The 22,933-nt window shown below is 42.9% G+C and overlaps 1 protein-coding gene across 2 annotated transcripts; it reads left to right on the top strand.

The window, feature by feature from the left end:
• The first annotated feature begins 433 nt into the window (after positions 1-433).
• On the top strand, positions 434-21,911 carry LOC128143900 (protein mono-ADP-ribosyltransferase PARP14-like). Of its 2 annotated transcripts, XM_052791844.1 has the most exons (19): positions 434-653; positions 795-901; positions 985-1,018; positions 1,987-2,061; positions 2,838-3,035; positions 4,048-4,335; positions 6,234-6,470; positions 7,331-9,585; positions 11,038-11,271; positions 11,557-11,778; positions 12,795-12,885; positions 14,502-14,651; positions 15,155-15,217; positions 16,882-17,049; positions 17,930-18,136; positions 18,236-18,829; positions 20,073-20,218; positions 20,766-20,940; positions 21,165-21,911. In XM_052791844.1, the coding sequence occupies exons 1-19, from the start codon at positions 461-463 to the stop codon at positions 21,452-21,454; spliced, it is 5,727 nt and encodes a 1,908-aa protein (XP_052647804.1). In that variant the 5' UTR covers positions 434-460; the 3' UTR covers positions 21,455-21,911. The 2 variants fall into 2 exon arrangements, with proteins under 2 accessions (XP_052647804.1, XP_052647805.1); XM_052791845.1 differs by lacking the exon at positions 1,987-2,061.
• The last annotated feature ends 1,022 nt before the right edge of the window (positions 21,912-22,933 follow it).

The raw sequence follows: 22,933 nt of genomic DNA, 5'->3' as shown, positions 1-22,933 counted from the left end.
TCTCATGGTAATCTTGCACAGCTGTAGAAGTACGTCTGATGGAGAGTGATGGAAACGGGTAATTTTGCTTTGCGTCACGACTTGATTTGAGACCGTCGCGCAGGGAGGGAGAGGTCTGTATTATGCAGTGCCTAACAGTCATAAAGTTAGGCACTGAAAACAGCTGTATTTGTAAAACAGGCTGGCTGTACGACTCCGTGGAAGCACAACGCTACGTTTCCGATGCCCTGAGCAAAGCGGGCCGCGTAACCCGCGGTGCTTTCCGAGGGCGGCGAGAGGCCGCCTCCTGCCCCGCCGTGAGGAGGCGCGGCGGGGGACCGGGGCCTCCGGCCGGGCCCGTGGGGGGCCGGCCGCCCGCCCCCGGCGCGGGGCGGAGCCCGGCGCCGCTGGTTTCCTCGCTGAAGAAATGAAACCGAAAGGGGCGGCGTGTGGCGGGGGGGCACGGGACGCAGAGGCAGCCATGGCGGGGCCGCGGCCGGGCGCCTTCCCGCTGCTGGTGCGCGGCGACTGGGGCGCCGCCGAGCCGCCGCCCGCCCTGAAGAAGAAGCTGCTCTGCTACTTCCAGAGCCAGAAGCGCTCGGGCGGCGGCGAGTGCGAGCTGCGGACCGCCACCGGCACCGGGCACCTCCTCGTCTGCTTCGCCCACCCCGAGGGTGAGCGGCCGGGGCGGGGGGGAGGGCTGAGGGGGCGCTAATGGCCGCCGCCCGCTTTTCGGGCGGAGGGGAGGGCGGGGGGCGATCCCTGCCGCCGCCGCCGCCCTCTCCCTCTCCTCACCGGTGCCTGTGTTTTGGCAGTGAGGCAGCGGGTGCTCGACCGGCGGGTCCACGAGCTTGACTGGGTGCCCAGAGGGCGGCTGTCGCTGCTCGTCACCGAGCCGCCCGCGGACGGCGACCCCGCGCAGGTGAGGCGGGGGGCGCGGGGCGGAGCGGGGCGGGCGGGCGAGCGGGGCCGTGGGTAACCGCTCTCCTCTCGCTCCGCTTCCAGGAGGTGGGACGGGCCGGCGGGGCCGAGGCGCCAGGTAGGGTCTGCGTGAGGCGCGGTGCGGGGCTTAAGCGCTCGCCTCGGCCCTGCGGGGCCGGGGCTCCGGGCGCTGGCCCGGGGAGGAGGCCGGGCGGGAGAAGCCGGGGGAGGGCCGCGGGAGAGCCGCGGGGAGGTGGCAGGAACCGCTGGCCGAAACCGGTGACCGAGCCGTCTGCTCGTCGAGTGCTTGTCCAGGCTGGCGTTGAGCTGTGCTCTTCGTTTTTCCCCTCCTCCAGCACTCTCCTTCATTTTCTAAACCACAAAATTAATTCAATTCGTAAAGCACAGCCCTCAAGCAAACTCCAAGGCGTGCATAAAAACTGAACAAACTTACTTTCTGTGTGGTTTTTGTTGCGGTTCCGGCTCACATTGCGTGTGTGCTCCCTGCAGGCCAGAGTTTGGTAATCATAGGTAGCCCACTTATCTTTACATGCAATTTACTTATTTGTGCAAATGAGGGTGGCACACAGGTGAAGATTGAGGGCACAGACTAGAAAAGCAGTCTGACATTTTCTAATTTAGCTGTGTTCCTTATTGTTTTGAACTAGAGATGTCGTGCAGAGTCGGAATACGTCACGATAAACGCTTTTGCGGAGGTGCCTGGTTTCTAAAGGTGCTTCCCTCCAGAGGAGGGGTGTCCTCAACAGATCCTTTGTTTGACAGCACGGTTTTCCTCTCAGCATAGTGCTATAGTGCATGGGAGGGCCCGCTTGCAGTGGTTCATGCAGCATGACTACATGCTAGTTTGTTTTTTAACATTGTGCCTGCGGCTTCTTGAGCTTAAAGAGTATTTCTGTAACCACATTCAATATATGGTTTAAAAAAAGGAATATATGGGAGTCTGTGATTCTGGCAGTGTCAAATGAAACTAAATTCAAGCTGTGTTAGCTCCTGGCTCTACGAAAGTGTGATCTTTTTCTTCTTGAAGTACCCAGTAACTGAGAAGTCATTGCCATTTATCTCTAGTTAACGAACCCCAGGTGTCTCTTCCCACCTGCCAGAATAAGGAGACTTCTGTGTGCACTCAGCAGGAGAAGACAGGTAAGCATGCCACTTAGCAAGCAGAGACCAGCGTATTCTTGCTTCTTTGGTTTTCATTGACCTTTATGCTGCAATAGTGCCTTGGTCACCTGGGTGGCTTGCGGTGTTTGTCTAATGTAGTGTAGAAATCATGATCTCAGGCTAAAATAAATAAATATTTCTTTTTTTCTTTGTATGAGTCCCTTTAGGAAACTCCCCACTTCACTGGCTGCCTCAGACAGGTCAGTTCCTTAGGGAGAGTATGCAGTGGATGCCGACCTTTGTTCTGGGTAAGGCTGTCCCCACCCAGACCTTACCAGCTGCCAGCAGGCCCGCTGGGACGACCTGTGGTAGAACATCAGTAGCTGTGTACCTCAGGTATACTTGAGGTCCTGTGGCAGCCAGCATGTGTAGACCCATGGTGACCCACAGCAATGGCTCTAACTATAAATGGAGAGGGTGCACAGGCAGAAGAGCGATGGTTCCCCTCATCGTGGATTTGTGAAGAAGCTTTCATAGCCATTACTTCTGCTGTCATTGCCTGGTGATGAATGGAAGCCTTTTCTCTTCACCTGTTGATGTGGCAGCTCACGCTAGTGATGTGCTCAGCTTGTTTGGGATTTAAAGGCTGTTGTGGAAAAAACGCCAAGCACCTGAATTACTGTTTATTTGCCTGTTCTTTTCCCTGATCTTATCTGTGATCTGAACAAAAAGTGGTGTGAAAGCTTGGAAGATAATAAGCTTGGTTTTTTTCTTAACTTTCGCCTAAGGCATTAGGGTGCTATCTTTCATTTCAGAATCACGTGAGAAATTGGAAGCGGAAAAAGCAACCTCTAGGAAATCTGTCATAGTAGTAACCACTGCCTCTGGGGAGGACATAGAAGATGAGATTGTGGAAATGTACTTTGAAAATAAGAAGAAGTCTGGCGGGGGGGCCATCGAGTCCTACATCAAAAAGGATCAGCAAATGATCATCACCTTTCAGGATGAGGAGGGTATGATCGTATCTTACAGGTGTTATATTACTAAAGCTCCCTCTGAAAAATGGGCCTTTGCTGGTGCTGGATCTTTTTGTGGGCATTGCTTCAGCAGAAATGGTGTATTATTCCCAAAGAGTGACAGGATGCAAAAGGAGCAAAAGTGCCTGTCTATCCAATGCAGATGTGGGTTTCTGGCAGTGTTTATAATAACCCACAGGGAAAGAAGTGGTTCTCTAGACCTGTCCCAAATGCTTGATCAAGGCTTACAGAGAATAAGGCAGCAGAAATTACGTCAGGAGCACTGCAGAATAAGTAAGCTTTAATTCTAGTTCAGGAGACTGGATAAAGCATAGTACACTATTAACTGCAGATCATGGGTAAATATTATTTTGTTGTATTTTTTTTTCAAATTCATTTCAAATGCCGGGGTTTTGGAGATTGGGAGGAAAAGAGGTAGTAAATATTATGTATTTGTAAGACAGAGAGGTGAATGCTCACCTCTGTGGAGAACATGATTTTAAAGTAGCCTCAATTTATCTGTAGTTTTTCTCCACACTAAAGTGCTGTTGGCTACTTGCTAGTATGTGAAGGATGTATGCAAAAAGAGGAAACTGTTTATGCAGGAGAAACAGTTAAATATTTAACATAGTCAAATATAGTTAAATAGTTAATAGTTAAATATTTGTTAGATACACAAGTAGGATGGAAAACCCTTTCTTTATTTGCTATTTATTAGATGTTACTAATCTGGAGAACAGTTTCTTGCACTTGAGGGCAGTAGAAAGGAGGTAGCACTTCAAAAAGTAACTTCCCCCACCCCCCCCGGGGAGGCTGGGGACATCTAGATCATAGAGCAGCTTTTATCCTGACCCAACTTTTGATGTAGTTTTGCCTTATTTCTGTTTCTTCTGTGATATGAGGAAAATATGGCTGGCCAGACTTTTGAAGTAGAGTGTAATTTAATATGTTGCTCTGCTGTGGTGGGAGGGGAAGAGAAGATCACATCTTTGTTTTCCTGTGGAACTAGATGCCCAAGAAGTTTTGCAGAGGAAGCATCACTCAGTGAAGAAAATTGATCTGTTTGTGAAGCCATGGCAAGTGGAGACTCTCCAGGAGCCGTGCCAAGTGGAGGACTCTCAAGGATCCTTGTCTTCCACTGTAGTTGTGCTTGAAAATGTGCGGGAGACAGTAAAAGATTGCATGTTAATTATGCTGGTAGAGAACATCAGTGGCTTGTCAGAAGATGATGGTGACTTCAGTGTGGAAATGATACCTGAAATATGTGCTGCTGTAGTTACTTTTACTGGAAATACTGGTAAGAAGGAGTCAGAGTTGCGGATCTTTCTTATTAGCTACTTGTGTGCGTGTGAGGGAGACTAAGCAGGAAATGAATGTTTTCTGTCATAGGTTTAAGGTTTAATCTGATATTGTGTTATTTTAAATGAGGATTTACTCTACTAAAGTTAATGACATACATTTTTTCTGTAAGGTATAGAGGCTAGTGTAAGTCTGAAGAGGGCTAGCTCTTATTTGGATAGTAAATAGAACAGGCAGGACTAAAACCAAACTATAACTGTATTCAAGCAACAAAAGGATGTACTTGGTCTTAGAACAGATCGATGATAAAGGCACTCCTTGCCAAAAGGTGTTACATGTGTAGTAAGTTTGTATGGATTTGAGGGAAAATTGAACAAGTACGTGGAACAGAGCTTTTTAGGTTATTAAACAGACTGTATCAGGCTTGGGAAAGCTACTGTAATAGATTGGAGGCTGGGAGAGGATTAGGGCAGCAGCATCTTCTTACAGCTGTTCTCTAGATGCCTCCTGTGCCCACTGCTGGAAACAGGATACTGGGCTGGAAGGACCCTGGGATGCTGTCTTTATGCAGAGTGCCAGCTGTCAGTTATGTGAAGCGTGGAATTAACACCATATGCTTTGCCTGGTGCTGCAGTACCAACTAGTTGTTCAGCTAGTTGTGCCCACTGTGGTTTTTTTAGTGTGTTTGATACCATACGCTTTCTCTTCTGCCTTATTAGTGATTGATGACAAAGGCACCTTCCAGGTGATGGAGAGTTGTCCGCTCCTACTTCTCACCAGTGAGAGGTTGGGGGGACTTCCTGGTTGACTTATGGTTGATATTATTAACAAATTCCATCCCAGGACATGGGCAACAGTAAGTGGTATGATAAGACCAGATTCAGAAACACTGTAAGCCAATGCCATAGGTGATGTTGTAGAGATAACAGCACCACATTACCAGGAGAACTGAATTAAACTGACAGCGGTGAACTGGTTCTAGGATTCTTTGAGTGCTGCTGCACTTGAGTCCTTTTAGGGACAAGGTGATTTTACGTGTGCTTGATTCTGGGTGAGGAGGTGGGGCAGGAAAGAAGAGAGAATTCTGTCTCCTGTGTGGAAAAATTGTACATCTCTTTAGAAGGTAGAACATGGTGAAAACAAGTTATACGCCACTTTGAATCAACTTTGTGGGAATAGTTATATTACTGGTAGTATGTAAGAATGAAGTTGCTCAGAAATCTTAAAGTTGTGAAGGGATTAGTCCTTGGTATAACTAAACCAAAGAAGTTTTTAGTCTCTAAGAAGGTGTAGGGTTTTCTGCTTTAGAAGTCAGAAATTATTTGCCTCTCATATTGTGGTACAGTCACAGATTTTTGGTGTAGCCTTTAGGAAATAAGATGCTCAAAAAAATTAATTGTGTGTTTGCCTGACAGACATAAAAGTGACTTGACTGTCTTTTATTGTGATGATAACAGGGGGAAAAAATAGCCCAAAATAGAATCTGTTTATCGTAAAACTGAAAGAATCCAAATTTGAATGGTTGACTTATGTCTGATGAGTTGTGTATAAAGCCATAGCCCCAAAATGAACCTGATCTTATTTTCTTTTGGGATTAAAGAGACCCAGTGGTAGTCAGTAGGAAAATTGGTGACAAATTCTGGCTATGGTAGTTGTAGTCAACAATTGTGATCAGCCATGTGGTTAGTGAATACTAGTTGACAGATACTGAATATGTGGAAAGAAGTAGCTGTGTGGGCACCTCTAGGTTGGTAGATGCTTTGTAATTCAGTGCTTTGGTCAGTGTACACAGTGATAGTCTGCTAACATCGTAGTAGAAAAGCAAGCTACTAATTTGATCTTGGGTTTGGTGTTGGTTTGTTTGTTTTGTTTTTTCCTTCTCCCTTCTCTTTCTAGCTGCAGGAGAATTTGCTAAAAAGCTTAATGAAAACCACAGAGCAAAGCAACAAAATATTACTGCACGGTGCCTTGAGCTAACAAAAAGCGTTAGGGCTGAAAATATACCACCTAACACACCCAGTGACTATATAACCGTCTACTTTGAAAATAAGAAGAACGGAGGTGCGCAAGTGGTGAATGTTCAGCAGCTGCCTGATGAAGATGCAGCTATCATTACATTCAATGACCATAAAGGTAATACAGAAATAAGAACCCCTTATTTCTTTGAGACCCTTTCACTTAAAGGTCAAAATGTGGATTTTCTAGAGAAATGCCTACTTTGCCCTCATGACACAGCAGATCTGGTGCTTTGACAGCAGCTAACTGGAGTGCAAGCTTAAGTTTTGGACCAGCTGGGCATGAGGCATAGAATTTTTTCCTTCTTATGCACAGTTTATTTCACCCAGGCCTTGATCTTACAGTTCAGGTTACAGTTTGAGTTTAATAGAGAAAGCACAGCCCCACGTAGCACAGGAGACTTCTCCACCTGTCCCCCCCCACCTTCACCACCAGCTGCCCTATGGCAATGTGCGCTGCCTGGCTCACCTGAGGACAATTTCTTGGATGGCTTTTTGGCTGGAGAGCAGGTGCTGAGCATCTGTAGAAGGTGGAGGACAAGGGGAAAGCTGGAGGCATTGCAGCAAAGGGTAGAGCTGAAGGGAAGTTGAAGAAAATAGATGCTCTTTTGGGGGGGAACGAGGGAGCTGTGACTTGATACTGCTGAGTAGTAGCCCAGACAACTACTGAGTTGGGCACTTCAAGTACAGCATATAACAGAAGTGGGGGCAGCGACAGCGCTGTGCATACCTCCTCCTGGAGGTGGACAGTGTTGGTTCTTAACTGTCTCTCTCTAACTTAGTTTTTGGCATTTAAAACCAGCAACTCTTCAATAATTTGGAATTATTTGTATCTGGGAAGGGGGGAAAATTTGTGTAAAACTGTGCTTAGACATAACAAACACTATTATGTAGAAAACAAAGTTTAAAAAAAAAAACCAAAATCTTTGGTTGTAAGTGCTAGCATTAATTGTTTGGTGTTTTGTTTGTTCATTTTAGATGTAAGCAATATCTTGGCAAAGCAGCATTCGCTCAACAAAACGCCAATCTCTGTCTATCCTTACTACATCTCGCTGGGAACAGCTCTATATGGAAAGGGTGGGCCACAAATAAAGAAGCCAGATCCAATTACAGTGCCTCTGGATTTGTATATCTGGTGTTACCTGCAGAGAAATAATAGGCTAATTGAGGCAATAACTTGTGAAATGGCAAAGTGTAATTGTGTGCTAACATGGCCTGAACCCCACTGTGCAGACCCAAAAGTTACTTTGCATCCTTCAGCTACTTTGTCTGAGCAGAAGAGATTGGTATCTCGGTTGATCAAGACATGGAATGAAAATGTTTCCACAGCATTTTCACATAGCATATCAAAGTACAAAGCAATTACATGTCAAGTAAGCGCAGAGGTGTGGGAAGCCATTAGGAACAGCTTTACCCACGATGAAGTTCTGATAATTCCATGTATTTCCAAGGATTTAGTTGTTCTAGTAGGTGAAAAAGAAGTTGTGAAGAATGTTGAACAAGAACTGAAGTTTCTGATAGAAAAGGCCACCAGAGAAATTGAAAGAGAAAAGCAAAGAACTGAAGAAATGGTGGTATTGGGTCCAGGGGAATATGCAATTTTACAGACTACTGGTCTTGAAGAAAAAATTTGTACAGAGTTCCCAGCCCTGCAGATAACTTATGATCGTTTGCAGAAGATAATTAACCTATGCGGAGTGCCTGAGGAAGTTTATAAAGTAAAAGGGGAAATATTAGATAATATACGCAAAATGGCAAAGAAAACAGTTAATATCCACCCTTATATTTTCCAGTTTTTAGAGCATATTGATAATGAAACCATGTCACAGAGCCTGTTTATGTCAAAACAAATTAATGCCTTTTATGAGCTTGGCACAGAAGCTATCATCTTGAAAGGGAGCACTCCTGAAGATCTCCTAAAAGCAGAAGAAGAAATAAAGAAGGAACTGGGCTACAAAACCATTACTTTGGAGGATGAGTCAGTCCTCCAGAAGAAGGAGTGGAGGATGCTCACCAAGCAAAACTGCTCTAATGAAGCCGTAACAGTCACTCAGGCAGAGAGTCAGGTCATCATTGCTGGTTGTTCTCAAGCAGTAGCAAAAGCCTTTGAGGAACTTTTTAACTTTATAGATGAAAACACGCAAGTACAAAAGGTCATTGGAGGAAGGCCCATGGCTGTCATAATGTTTTTTGAGAAAGAGAAGATTAATGTTTGGGGTGACTTACAGAATAAAGGTGTGCAAGTTGACTTTAGCACACAGAAGAAATGTGGAGTTATATCCTTGAGTGGGCCAAGAAGAGAAGTGCTGAAGGGAGTCACCTTAGTTGAGCAAATTCTGTCCAGCCTGCATTATAAGCGTGTGGTAATTAGAGAGCCAGGAGCCAAGTGGTATTTCAAAGAGCGAGAACGCTTTTTTGCTGCCAGTGCAAAACAAGAGTTTAAGTGTCTAGTCAGGCTGGAAGAGCAGTCAGAAGAACAGCTGGAAGGCCAGCAAGAACATAGTAATATAGGTAAGCCCTATAGGCAGGTGACCATAGGTGGAGTTACAATAGCTGTTTATAAAGCTGACTTGTGCGCTCATCCTGTTGATGTTGTGGTAAATGCATCTAATGAAGACTTAAAACACATCGGTGGCCTTGCTGAGGCACTGCTAAAAGCGGCTGGTCCAGAGCTGCAACAGGAGTGCAACGAGCTGGTGAGTAAGAATGGGAGTTTGCAGCCTGGCTGCGCAGTTATCACGGGCGCTGGGAAACTCCCCTGCAAGAACGTCATTCATGCTGTTGGGCCCAGGTGGAGGAAGGATGAAGCAGAAAAATGTGCGTTCTTGTTAAGAAAGACAGTGAAGAAGAGTCTGCAACTAGCCGAAACATTTAATCATCGTTCCATAGCTCTGCCTGCTATAAGCGGAGGGATTTTTGGCTTCCCGCTGGAAGAGTGTACATATTCGATTGTATCCTCCATCAAGGAGACCTTGGAAGAATCCATGGGGGACAGCAGCTTGAAGGAGGTTCATCTCGTGGATATTGCACTAAATAACATTCAGGCTTTCAGCAAGGCACTGAGAGAAGTGTTTTCAGGTTATTCACCTTCCTACAGGTCACTGCATCAGACCAGTACAGTTCATCAGCCTAGGAAAAGCAAAATTTCTCAAAATAGCAAGAACTTCCCATTGGTAACAACTGAAGAAGGCCTTGACATCATGCTGAAAGAAGGAAGCATTGAGGATGCTACAGTAAGTGTGTTAAATTATACACCTTTAAAATATCAAGTGTTTTGGGTTGGGGTTTTTTTTGCTTAAAAAAAAAACCAAAACCCAAAAAAACCAACGCAAAAACCCCCCAAAATGACCAGCCTTAGACCATCACCTGTAATTAGCAACGTAACATGTTTGATATGTTACTGAAATTAGCTATCACTGCTGATACTAAGAATTGCTATTACATGACTGTCTTACATGATAGCTACAGATGGCTGCGCAGCATTGCATTTTGTCATCTACTAAAGCAGAGGCACACAGGTCCCTGTGGCATACAGGGCATTACAGTATAGCAGAAGCAACTGGGGTCAGCAGGAATGGTTCAGGGTTCCGAACCCCCCTGACTCTACCTTGCTGGGCAGGAACCACTTGCATGCAGCATTGACCTTCCCAGAAATCCTGATTACAAGAGTGTGGTACTAGCGCAAAAGCCAAAGTGTCAGTCAACATGAGTACCCTGCCGCATGAGAGTGGCTGGGTGCTTCCAGATCCACTGTGGTCCTGAGGCAGCACAGACATGCATGTCTGAGCCCTGGGCCCACAGCCAGTCTAATTCTCCCTGCATCTGTAGCATATTGATCCGGGCAACTATTATTCATTATGTCATTGGTAAACACTGGCACGAAATGTGCAGTTGCTATTGCATTTTCTGTGGAGAACCAACTTCACTAATTGATTTGCAGTTGCCTCTGGTATTGAATTGGTGTTAGCTGTCTGATAGCTACTTTACTGGGATGGCCAATACCGAAAGCAACTCGTTTCAGAACCCTTTCCATAGTGGCCAGCAAATCCTTTCAGGAGTGGATGCCTCCCACAGCTTGTGCATGCAGCTCCTCCAGTTGGCTAGGGCAGAATATACATTAAAATGTGTATAGAGGTCCTTCCTGAGAAGCTGAATATAGTGCTTGACACAATGTTCATAGCACTTTGTATTGTTCTCCCTTATAAATTACTGGTTTTCTCACTTTTTTCTCCTTAGCTTTCCTCCAGTCTTGTTTGTTTTCAGCTTCTCCTTTTTCTCTGGACTAGCCATACACAAGACATTCTGCTTACCTCAGTGAACACAGATTTATTTATTTGTTTTTTGGTTTTTTTTTGTTTTTGTCTGAGCTTTGCTTGGAAAATGAACTTGCGTAAATGTTTTTCAAATGGAGGTAGAATGAGTAGACCAGGAATGCAGAATTTTAACTTTCTCCCATCAGGTTGAAATGAATTTCACTGTTAACTTGGCTTTTCTGTTGCTTCAGGCAGACTCATGGTATTAGAATTGAGCATAACTTCTGGTTTATTCCAAAACTTTGTTCACTCTCAGATTGCTGTCCCAAAAATTTACTTTGTAAATCGGCAGGTAGGCTGTATTTGAATTAATCAGTGCAAAATTTAAATTTGATACTTAAAAGCTAGAGTTTTTGCTTGTGTGTTTTTCAGACAGACATTATTGTCATCAGTGTTGCCAAAGATCTCCAGCTTGATAAAGGGCCGCTCGCTAAAGCTTTGCTAAGCAAGGCAGGGCCAATGCTTCAAATGGGCTTGAAAGAAGAAAGCCTAGGAAGAACACGTCGGGAAGGATCTGTGTTCAAAACAAAAGGTTACAATCTAGGTTGCAGTGTTGTGCTGCATGCTGTCATACCTGCATGGTCCCAGAGGCACGCATCTGGAAAGGTATGAGGGGTTTTATTTGTCTGAACTCTAATTTGACTGGATTTGTAGTGGGCTTAAGGCCACTTTTCCTTTGAAATGGGGGACAGTGTCATAGAAGATGAGAGAGTTTGGCCTGTTCTTTTTTTAACTGTGTGGCTGATCCCTTGTTGACTAATATGTTCCTTGTGATGTATGCAATTATTGTATTTTAATACCAAGAGATAGCTAAAAAGGAAAGTGCTACATTGCACATACTGGGGAAAAAAAATTACTTTCAGTACCTGAAAAAATCATTGTGCTTTACAGGTCCTGGGCAGTATCATCACAAAATGCCTGGAGATTGCTGAGGAACTATCTTCAAAGTCAATTACTTTCCCAGCGATTGGGACAGGGAATTTGGGATTCCCAAGGTCTGTTGTTGCTAAATTACTGTTTGACAAGGTGTTTGAATTCAGTAGTAAAAATGGAGTAAATTCTCTTAAGGAAGTTCACTTTCTGTTGCATCCAAAAGACACTGCTAATATTCAGGTGAGTTACCATGTTTTTCTGTCTCTATTATATGCTGGTTTATTTGGGTCTGTTTCATGATACTTGGCCATCTGATGATCTCCAAAGAATCCATAGGGTGCTTGTTCTCATACTAAAGAAAAATTTTTCTGGCGGTCTCTCTTGTCTGTACTGAAAGTTCTCTTTTTGGTTCTACCCCTCATGGTCATTTGCCTGTCCTGTACAGCCCTGCTCCCTTCCTGTCCTTTTATGTTGCCTGGCAGCAATATAGACAAAAGTGTAATTACTCTTTATCTCATGAACTCACCTAATTCTTCAGTACGTAGGACTTGCCTGCAGATAAATTTGCTGCAACTTATGCATAGATACCTTTGCTCTTGGGAAAAGGAGTGCTTTCAATGGAGTGCTAGTGTCTTTTTGGGAAGAATAATTATGCTAGGATTGCTGTGCTGGTAAACTTCTCCAGTAGAAACATATCAGTATTCCACATCCTCCATTCTTCACTATCACATTAGCACAAATTTTCTATATCCACGCTCAAGTTACTCATCTCACACATGAATCTCTCAAAAGAGAGCAGTCGCACTGTGAATTAATGTCCAAATAAGTGTTTCTGCATCTGTTGACTTCTGCTGTTTTGTGCAGTAGGTAATACATTTTCAAAGGCCAAACTTGAAGGCTACTGTGCTAAAGCCTGAGCTATTTTGCATAGAGAAGGGTGCATTAGCTGCAAGACTTGATTTAGAGTGTAAACTAGCCTCTCAGTGTAAGGATGCCATCTGTTAATCTATCCTTCTGGAATGGTAACTAGGGCTTTGACTTAGTTATTTATCATTTCTGTCTGTTGCTCACACTAAATAACCTAGCTCTCTGAGAAAAACAGTGTGTCAAGGCTTGCCATCAGCACTATGGGAGATGATATGAAGTAATTTGCATTAAGCTCTTTCTAAATGTTTTTTAACTTTACTTTTCAAACCTAATTTCTACTGTGTAATCTAAAGACTTCTACAGGGGTTGATTGTAATTTTCTTCTCTAGGTATTTTCAGATGAACTTGAGAAGAGGTGTGGAAATACTGTAGATGTTAAAGCGCAGAAGACTTCTCCAAATAAGGCTAGCCAAGGCACAGGTAAGCTTGTTTCACAGAAGTTGTGTGCCTGATGGATTTTTTAAATTATTTTAAATATTCCAGGGAATGCATTTATTATGGATGTTTAGGTGTTCGTTTGGTGAACATGTAATTCCCAATGTCCAAGTAACAGTCAAAATGGATATTTAGGTATTTGTTTGGTGAGAGTCTTGGCTTAATCCCAGCTGGTAACTAAGCACCATGCAGCCGCTCACTCAATCTTCCCCCCTCAGTGGGATGGTGGAGAGAATCAGAAGGAAAAAGGTAAGTCTCATGTGTTGAGATAAGAACAGTTTAATAGAACACAAAGGAAGAAACTAATAATGACAATAACAATAATAAAATGACAATAGTAATAAAAGGATTGAAATGTACAAAACAAGTGATGCACGATGCAGTTGCTAACCACTCCCTGACCAATGCCCAGTTAGTTCCTGAGCAGCGATCCCTGTCCTGGCCAACTCCCCCCAGTTTATATCCTGGGCATGATGTCACATGGTCTGGAATACCCCTTTGGCCAGTTTGGGTCAGCTGCCCTGGCTGTGTCCCCTCCCACCTTCTTGTGCCCCTCCAGCCTTCTTGCTGGCTGGGCATGAGAAGCTGAAAAATCCTTGACTTGTTGCTACGTAATGTTTAGACTAACTGAAAACATCAGTGTGTTATCAACATTCTTCTCATACTGAATCCAAAACATAACACTATACCAGCTACTAGGAAGAAGATTAACTCTGTCCCAGCTGAAACCAGGACAGTGAGCATGTCATTCCCAAAGTCCAAGTAGCAGTCAAAGTGGCTGCTGTAAAGGCAGCATACAGTATGTTCAGGCAGAGTGTCTGTAATGTCTGAAACAGTGTTGGAGGTGCTAAGAAAAAAAATGTACCTGAGATTCATTATCAGGATAGTGCCCCTACAAATCAGGACAGCAGAAGCTATCGTGGGCCGAGGGCACAAGTAAGGCTTTTTTCTTTTATTGGTGCAGTACTTGATTAGATTGTGAACAGGTTGGTGTCTTCCCATGTCCTGGGAAGGCAGGTGAGTTCCTGGTTATATGTCTTAAAGTGGCCTCTATGGAATACTGTTAAATCTGTTACATGTTCAGATGAATAGCAAAACCAAACTGAAATATCTTTGGTGTTATCCAGCCTAATGCAACTGCAGAGTGTAGAAAACGAGTTACATGTTGAAAACTTAATTGAGTTTTTACAAATAACATACAGGTAAAAAGTTCCTGTCATGCAGTAGAGAATCTGCCTGAAAACTCTGTGAGACAGAGGAGCAAGGGAGTGAGAGTTGGAAAGTTTGCTGCTCTCTTACCTTGGAGTTTTGCAAAGGCTTATACAGTAAAATGTCACAAAGTAGTGTCTGTATACCAGCTGTGCAGCAAAACAAGTTTCTTCTGCCATCTCAGCATAAATAGTAATGATGGGAATAGGTGAAGGTTGATCAGAGACTGCTGAGAGACGGAATGATTTTCAGTTAACTTGGCAGGCAGTCCTCTTCACAGGCTGAGTCTGGAGCCAAACTGTGGTCTCTGTAGGTGTTGTACCCAGGAATAAGTCCCTTATCTCTTATCTCATTGCTCCCTTCTGCTCAGCATCTGTATTTCTTTCCTGCAGCTTTCTCTGGTACCTCTTCAGCCCCAGCACAGAATGTACATGAAATGACAATTGGCTCCATCGTGTTCCAGGTGGCGGAAGGTGATATTACCAAGGAAGAGGCAGATGTCATTGTAAACATAACAAACCAAACCTTCAGCCTCAAAACAGGTATTTTAGTCGGTATTATGTCTGGTTGGAAGAGCTGGATAAGGAGGGTAGGAAGTATATTTTCCAATGTTTCAAACCCTTTTGTTTCATAGTGTGGCTTCTGTTTTGCTTCTTAGGGTACAAAGGTTCAGTTAGGGAGTGTCTGAAACTTTTTTGCTTGTTAATCCATGTTACAGGATGGCATGTTTTCTTGCAGCAGGGGAAACCAATAATTTTAGGGTTTTGTTCTATAAAGCCATTTTATAGAACGTCTCTCGGACTAAAGGAGAAGACAAGCCTCAGAAATTTTGACCTCAGTGAAACTTGTTAGGTACTTTAGACATCACTTTGAATAGAAAAGCATAAGCCTAAAATTTAGGCAATGGTGCTTTTCAGTTATAACCTTTACTGTTACCAGGATTGAGATATTTTAGATATTACGTGGTACACAGTTCTGCCTTGGATGGGACTTTAATGGCATTAACAGTAGTAACAGTGGATTCATATGCCTGTTCTCATTTAAGGTGTGTCTAGAGCAATTCTGAACGGTGCTGGAAAAGCAGTTGAAGATGAATGTGCTCAACAAGGTATGGTTACAACATCTCTGACCTCCTTTCTGAAGGTGTTCATGCATGGCAGGGAATCTGTTGGAATACTTTCTCAGTGCCTACTGTACATCCTTCTGTATTACGCACTGTGTTACATCAGCTAGTTTTTAATTAGTTCATGTGATATTTGTAAAACATCTAAAGAGGGAAGGAAGAGGAAAAATTGTAATGAAGAGAGGGCTTCTAAGCATATGTAAAGAATTAAATCTATTCATTATTGCATCCTCTTATTCCAATAAAGCTTTCCATGATAAAAACAGATTGAGTCTACTTTGAACAGAGCCATGAGCAAGGGATCATCTTGGCAGAAGTGTTAATAGAGAAGCTATACCTCACTGGAAGCAACTGTCTACCTGCAATTCCTTTTGTCATTCCCAAGTGAGAAAATGTTTGCTGTTGGCTTAACTAGCAACCTACTACCACATCCTCTCTGTGACCAAGAGGGAAAACTGGTGAAGTTGGGTTCCTGCCTTAAAGGAGGCATTTATTTGTAGACCAAATTCAGCTAGTGAACAGCAAATATAATGAATTGGGGAGTAACGATGGACAAGTATGTGGTTTAAAACCCCACAAAATAAGGGAAGTAGGAAAGACACTGGTGTGGAGGTCAGCTTGGAAGACCGATCAAAGGAAAAGAATTATGTGGAGTAGATAAGAGGTAAACCTCTGTTATGGAGGCTACGAGGGTAATTCAGTCTAGGTGGCCTGAGGGTACATGGCATGCTTGTGTGCGCATGAAGACAGACTGTAGTGCTAGTCTGCATGAAGTTCTCCAAGTCTGCAGAGCAAACGTCATGGTTTAACCCCAGCCAGCAACTAAGCACCACGCAGCCTCTTGCTCACTTCTCCCCCACCCAGTGGGACGGGGGAGAGAATTGGGGCGGGGGGGGTGGTGAAACTCGTGGTTTGACATAAGAACAGTTTGGTAGAACAGAAAGGAAGAAACTAATAATGATGATAGCAATAATAAAATGACAATAAAAGGATTGGAATATACAAAACAAGTGATGCACAATGCAATTGCTTACCACTCGCCAACTGATGCCCAGTTAGTTCCTGAGCAGCGATCCACTGCCACACCCCCCGCCCCCCTTCCCCGGCCAACTCCCCCCAGTTTATATACTGGACATGATGCCACATGGTCTGGAATACTCCTTTGGCCAGTTTGGGGCAGCTGCCTTGGCTGTGTCCCCTCCCACCTTCTTGTGCCCCTCCAGCCTTCTTGCTGGCTGGGTATGAGAAGCTGAAAAATCCTTGCCTTAGTCTAAACACTACTTAGCAACAGCTGAAAACATCAGTGTGTTATCAACATTCTTCTCATACTGAACCCAAAACTTAACACTATACCAGCTACTAGGAAGAAAATTAACTCTATCCCAGCTGAAACCAGGACAGCAAACCTGACAAATAAAGGTGCACACCAAATTTATTCGCCAAAGGCGGCAAATATTGTACAAACATAAAATGAATCCTTGTGCCTTGAAAGTGAAAATAGAGAGAGGGGGTTGCACAGTTTGTGGATGGAGACTTGACGCTTATCCTGGGGAATATGTGTCATTGTTTCTTATCTCCTAATGAGGATTAGTACACATCTGTATTGTGGATAATCGTTGATTGATTACGTTCTCCTACTTATGTTTCAGCCTCACAACCTAACAAGAGCTATATCACCACCCAAGCAGGAAGCCTGCCATGCAAAAAAATAATTCATTTTGTTGCCCAAGATGATATCAAGGTGCTAGTCTCCAAAGTGCTTCAGGAGTGTGAATTACAGCAGTACACCTCTGTTACCTTCCCGGCAATTGGAACAGGTCTGTGTCTCCCTTTTGAAATGGGTTCAGTGCATGTGATGCTGCTGATCTCACGGCTCAACTGATGAGTTTGATTTATCTGGAGAGGTTATTCTTTGGTGAAAATGTATTCAAAAACTGCAGACTTTAAAACTGTTATTAGAAGCTTGCAAAGACCTAGAAAGCTTCACTCCTTGCAGTCAGCTAGTATGTAAAGAGTGTGAGTGCTCTAGAGCCAATGCTTCCTTGCTGACAGGGGTTCAAAGGTATGTCTATACTTCCTGGAGAACCATAAATGTTTGTTACAGCAGCCTGATCTGCATGGGCAGCTCATCAAAGAACATCCAGGGAGCTGTTTCTCTATTGTTGAAATCAGTTGATGATGCAGCTCTAGCTAGCAGCTGGACAAGTAGGTTATACGGGTGGAATGTGAACCTGTCAAGAAGGCCAGATTGTCCCTTTTTCTTCTCTTGCTATTTTCAGTTAGTTCAGTAGAAATCCCTGGAGTCAGAGAATCCAGAACTGGGCCCCATGCATGCAGGGACTTCTTGCATGAATAAAACCAGACTTGATTTTTGAGCAAAGAGTTGGCTACTGGGCCACTGAGCGTCAGGCCCATGGCCTATTAGGTAACCAAGCTGTATCATCTACATCATAACCTGATCAGCTGCCACATCAACAAAAGTACATTTCCGTTTTTCTCTTGCTGGAAAGGTGGTCTCAAACCTCCTTTTCCTGATAAGCAGAAACCTTCCCTAATTTCCAGCCTGAAGTTTTTTCTGACCTGTTTATGATCCAAGTGATTGTGGGTAAGTTCATAACTGTTCTTTTAAAGATGTTTTGACCATTTGTAACAGTTATTAACGCTTTTTAAAGGCAAAATGTTTATAACTTGTTTCAGGTGAGGCAGGCCGTGATCCAGCTGTAGTAGCTGACAACATGATAGATGCAATAACTGACTTTGCAAGAAGTAATTCTGCTCCATCTGTGAAAACTATTAAAGTTGTCATCTTTCAGCCACATCTGCTGAGTGTGTTCCATACAAGCATGCAGAAAAGAGAAAGTCCTGCTAAAAGAGGAGCCAAATTATTGCTTTCCAAGTTAACGTGTAAGTAGATGTCACTTAAATACAAGTTATAGATCAATCTGTTTAGCACCAGCTGATAATGGTTAATATTCATTACAACATTTGTGTATTTCAATGTAGCATTCTGGAGCTCTGAGAAACGTTCCCCAAAAGAAAAAAGCAAAGCAATTTTGGAAGAGAAAATCGACCTGGCTGTTGTGCAGATTTGTGGTGAAAACAAAAAGAACGTGGAAGAAGCTGAAAACTGGTTGAAAAGTGCAATTTTAAAGGAACAGTTTCAAACAGAAATCATAGATGAGTCTATCTTTCATTTTGGTGAAGCAGAGAGTGAGGAACTATGTAACCTACAAAAGAAATTAAAAATTGCTCTTTGTTTGGATAGTACCTCTATTCAAATTTCAGGTGTTGAGAAAGATGTTTGGATTGCTTATTCAACTATTCAAGAAATGATCCACAGGGTAAAAGCTGCTAAACAGGAAGAGATCAAGGCAGAACTTTTACAAAACTTAATTGAGTGGAAATATTTTGAAAAGGATTCCTATGTGCCCTTTGACAGTCTCACAAATATGCACTTGGAAAATGCTTTCATGGGAAAGCAGAAAGATATTTCAGTCATCATTGATGAGAAAAAATACACAGTGAATATAGAAGCTAGATATGCTGTGGATGACCAAGGAAAACATACACCAATTATACGTGTTGATAAATCTGAAGGTAAGTAAAAGCATCTTGAAAGACTGACATTCCCATGTTAAAATCAGGTTGCATGCAGCCTAGTCAGAGTAAGAAATGGTAAGAATATGCAAAATATTGTTAGAAGCTTTGTGCAGGTACATTTCTGGAGAATGTAGAAAGGAGCTGAATTGGGAAACGAAAATAAAAGAATCCTGCAATTATTTAAAATTTTTGGAAATGTAGGTAATGCGTTTTGAGGTTCTTAACAGACTTACTAGCAATAATGAGATGTTCGTAGCAGTTGTCACTCCTGATCTCAGCTCATTTCTGTTCTTGAGTTGTATCCTCTTCCGTTTACTTCTGGTCCTTTACAATATAAGGAGCTACCTTTTTCTTACTCATCCATACAGGACTTTTCCCAGTGTGTTATTTTTCTTTGTCCTGCTGTGACTCAGTTTTACACAGGCACATTTTATATCTTAATGGGAACAACTTTTTTGTCCACTTAACACTTGAAAGTGAAAGTGGACAGGTTTAAGTAACTGTGCAACTCGCAGTGCCTTAGTAATGCCACATGCACATATTTTCAGTTTTTTATTTTTTTGTTCTCCTACCAAAAAATGTCACTACTAATTGAGGAAACCTATAATGCTGGATGTCTGTAGCATATGCACCAGTCAGTGATACTGTTTGACAGCACAGCTAGATAGCAGGCCTCACATGAAATGAGACAAGGGAAGAAAGGGAAGACTTCTGCTTTTCAGATGGAGAGTATATTCTTGAACTTTTTAATTTAAAACCTTCCTTGTTCAGATGCTTTGCTCCTAGTATCCTAGTTGATGAAAATTAACTACTCAGTAAATTTGCATTTGCTCCATGTCCTTGAGAACTTGATTTGCAGGGAAGGTGTTGTGGTTTAACCCCAGCCAGCAACTAAGCACCACACAGCTGCTCGCTCACTCCCCACCCCCCCGCAGTGGGATGGGGGAGAGAATCGGGGAAAAAAACCTGAAACTTGTGGGCTGAGGTAAAAACAGTTTAATAGAACAGAAAGGAAGAAAATAATAAAATGGCAATTTTTGCAGTGTTTGCAGTGGCAAACTAGAAACTACAACACCGTAATCCTCTGGTAAAACACCCATGCAGTACTCTTGGCTGACAATGACCAGTAGGCACTAGTGATAAGCTAGATGTATGGGCTTTTAGAAGGGTTTGTAGCAGGGCGTGTTTCATTTTAAGCAGAGGATTTGGGTAAATATGATTGATTATATTTTTTCTGCAGATCAAGAGTCAACAGTGCTTCCTGCAACGTGGGACGATATGCAAAACCAGCGACTCAAAATAGTGGAACTAAAACCAGGATCAAGAGAATATGGAGATGTGCAGGAAAGGTTTCTGAATACCTGTCAGTCGTTAAAAATCGTAAAGGTAAAAGCGTGTCATTGTTTCTGAGCATAAACACTTTGATAATAAGTGATGTAGGATACTAATAACAATGGAAAAATAAATTCCACTGGGACTTCTGAAGTTGGACAAGTTTTTATGGCTGTCACTAACTTTAATCAGCATCAGTTTAATGTTGCAGTTGAGGTATTTGGAACAACTCTTAAGCAGTTGTTTCTTCAGCATGAAGGGAGAGTGCTCTTTCTTTAAATCGTTTTGCTATAGTAGAGCACAGTATTTGCTCACTTAAGCCATGTGTGCTTTGCAGGTAGGCATGTCATCTATGCCCCAGAAACCTGCAAAACTGTCCTGTATTGTTTCCCATGGAGTGTTTCTGTTGTGTTTTGGGCTGGGTTCTGCTGTCTGTCATGCCAAAGTTTGGAGTGATTTGGCAAACTTATTTCATAATCTGGTATACATGCATTGGAGCTGGGAGGAGAATCTTGGAAGCAGATTGAATTGTTGATACACTAATGTTTTTCATGACAGCAACCTAAAGAAAACTAAAGTGCCTTACTTTCAAACTTTGCAGATTGAAAGGGTACAGAACCCATTTTTTTGGAAGGCCTACCAAATAAAAAAGCGTGAAATGGATAACAAAAATGGCAACAGAAATAATGAGAGGCTTCTGTTTCATGGGACAAGCAAGGAGTCGTTAACCTTAATTAACACCTGTGGATTTAACCGGAGCTATGCTGGAATGCATGGTAATGCAAATTTCAAAACAACTCTTGTTTTCCTGAATAGGGCTAGGACTGATTTGCCATGCCATCTGTATAGTTCTGCGTTGTATGCAAAATTATTTGTTTTGTTAAATTTCCCTACTGCAAATAAAAAGCAAAATTGTCAAGAGATTCACAGGCTCTGAAGATGGCAGACAAGTGATTGCTGCTAATGAAATGCTCACAAACATTTGTTTTTCTGACTACAGCTGCAAACTTTGGAAATGGAACGTACTTTGCTGTTAATGCCAGCTATTCTGCCAGTGACACCTACTCTAAACCAGATGCAGATGGGAAGAAGTACATGTACTTGGCTCGAGTTCTTGTTGGAGAATATTCTCAGGGGACAAAAGGATCAATTACTCCAGCAGTAAAAAACGCCAGTAACTCTATAGATCTGTTTGATAGCTCAACTGATAATGTGAGCCAGCCATCCATGTTCATCATATTTAATGACATTCAAGCTTACCCTGAATACCTTATCACTTTCACTAGATAAGCATTTTGATTGCAGCCAAGACTGCATGTCTTTCAGTCTTTGTGTAGGACAGAAATACTTCTAACGAAATACACAACAAAAACAAGAAATAGTTTTATCAAATTAATTTCTTAAAGCTTGGTTACATTTAAGCAACCTCTGGCAATTTTTTATAGTACTGAAATAGCTTGTTTACACTCAGAGTAGCTGAGGTATTTAACACTTGAGCTCACTATTCTACTGAAAGCTGCTGTTAGATTACTTATCAAGCCTTTGTACTGAATTAGCCTTTCCATACAGCTTCATGGCCATCCTAGTTGCACTAGGAAGTGGGGAGTACTGGCAGGGGGCTGGAAGGGATCTTCTTTCAGCCGCTGACCGCTCGATGTTGTATTTCTGATGGCTTCTTACACTCTGGAAGTGACAGTCTGCACCATGAATTAGGAAACAGTGGTTTTCAATAAAGGAACTAATTGTAGTTAATGGCTTGTGTTTGTTTAAACTCTGAACACTTGGCATTGGTTTTCAACCAGTGAACGTCAATGAACTTGATGTCTCAAATAGGGATTGGCTTGTTTTTAAGATAATAACCCTCCCTGGCAGGTTAATGAGACGTTCTATAGAAGGTGATAGAAGTTGCCTGAGTTACTTTATATATAGCCGAAGAGAGACAGGAAAGTAAATTTTGAGAAGATGTTTCTGTTGTCATATACCAGCTTCAGCAACCTTCCTGTAATCTTAAGGAGAAATGAATAGAGCAAAGAAAAGCACAGAGGGATGGGGGTCGTGGGTTGTTAAGGCTTAAATAAATAGGTTATCTCAAAGGCGTGATCATTAACAAGCCAAAGTTCAGAGTTCCATCTTGGGGGGGGGGAAGCAAAGCAACATCATCTTCTTTGTAGCATGTTGACGGAATAAAATATGCCTCTCACAGCCTTAGATATCGTAAGATCTTCCAGTGAAAAAGCAGAGTGATGCAGTACCTCCAAGTTCTAAAAACCCTTGGCTCCTCTGGGTGTATCGGGTTTGACTGACTTGGTTGGATGATTAAGAGAAAATCTTCCACTACTTGCTTTACGTAGTTAGGTTGCTATTACTTCAAAGTTTTACTGTGGGTTGGTGTGTCCATGCGAGCAATAATTATTGCAGGGTAAACATTGCTGAGGGACAGGTTTTCTAAGGAAGGTGGTGTGAAATCATGTGAACCTGCAAGTATCTCGGTAGAGCCGTAAGGATCAGGCTGGTCATTCACGCCCCACCTCATCGCTCCCTCTGCAACAGCGCTGGAACTGCTCGCTTTGGGCTTCTTTGCCTTTGATGGTGTCAGTTTTCTAGCTGCTGAAACATGCTGAGTGTTGAGTTCCTAGTCCCTGAGATCAAGATGGGGGCAGGGGGGCCAAAAGTCCTAAGTTTTGCTTTTAAAATGAGTGAACTTAATCAACCTCTGTAACAAATACCAGTGGTCACTGGTTCATTGACATGACAGGAGCTAGAGACGAT

The sequence above is a fragment of the Harpia harpyja genome, chromosome 7 (genome assembly GCF_026419915.1).
Source record: "Harpia harpyja isolate bHarHar1 chromosome 7, bHarHar1 primary haplotype, whole genome shotgun sequence".
Classification (NCBI taxonomy): Eukaryota; Metazoa; Chordata; class Aves; order Accipitriformes; family Accipitridae; genus Harpia; species Harpia harpyja.
The sequence above is the reverse complement of the archived record's forward strand: the minus strand, read 5'-3'. Positions and strand labels throughout refer to the sequence as shown.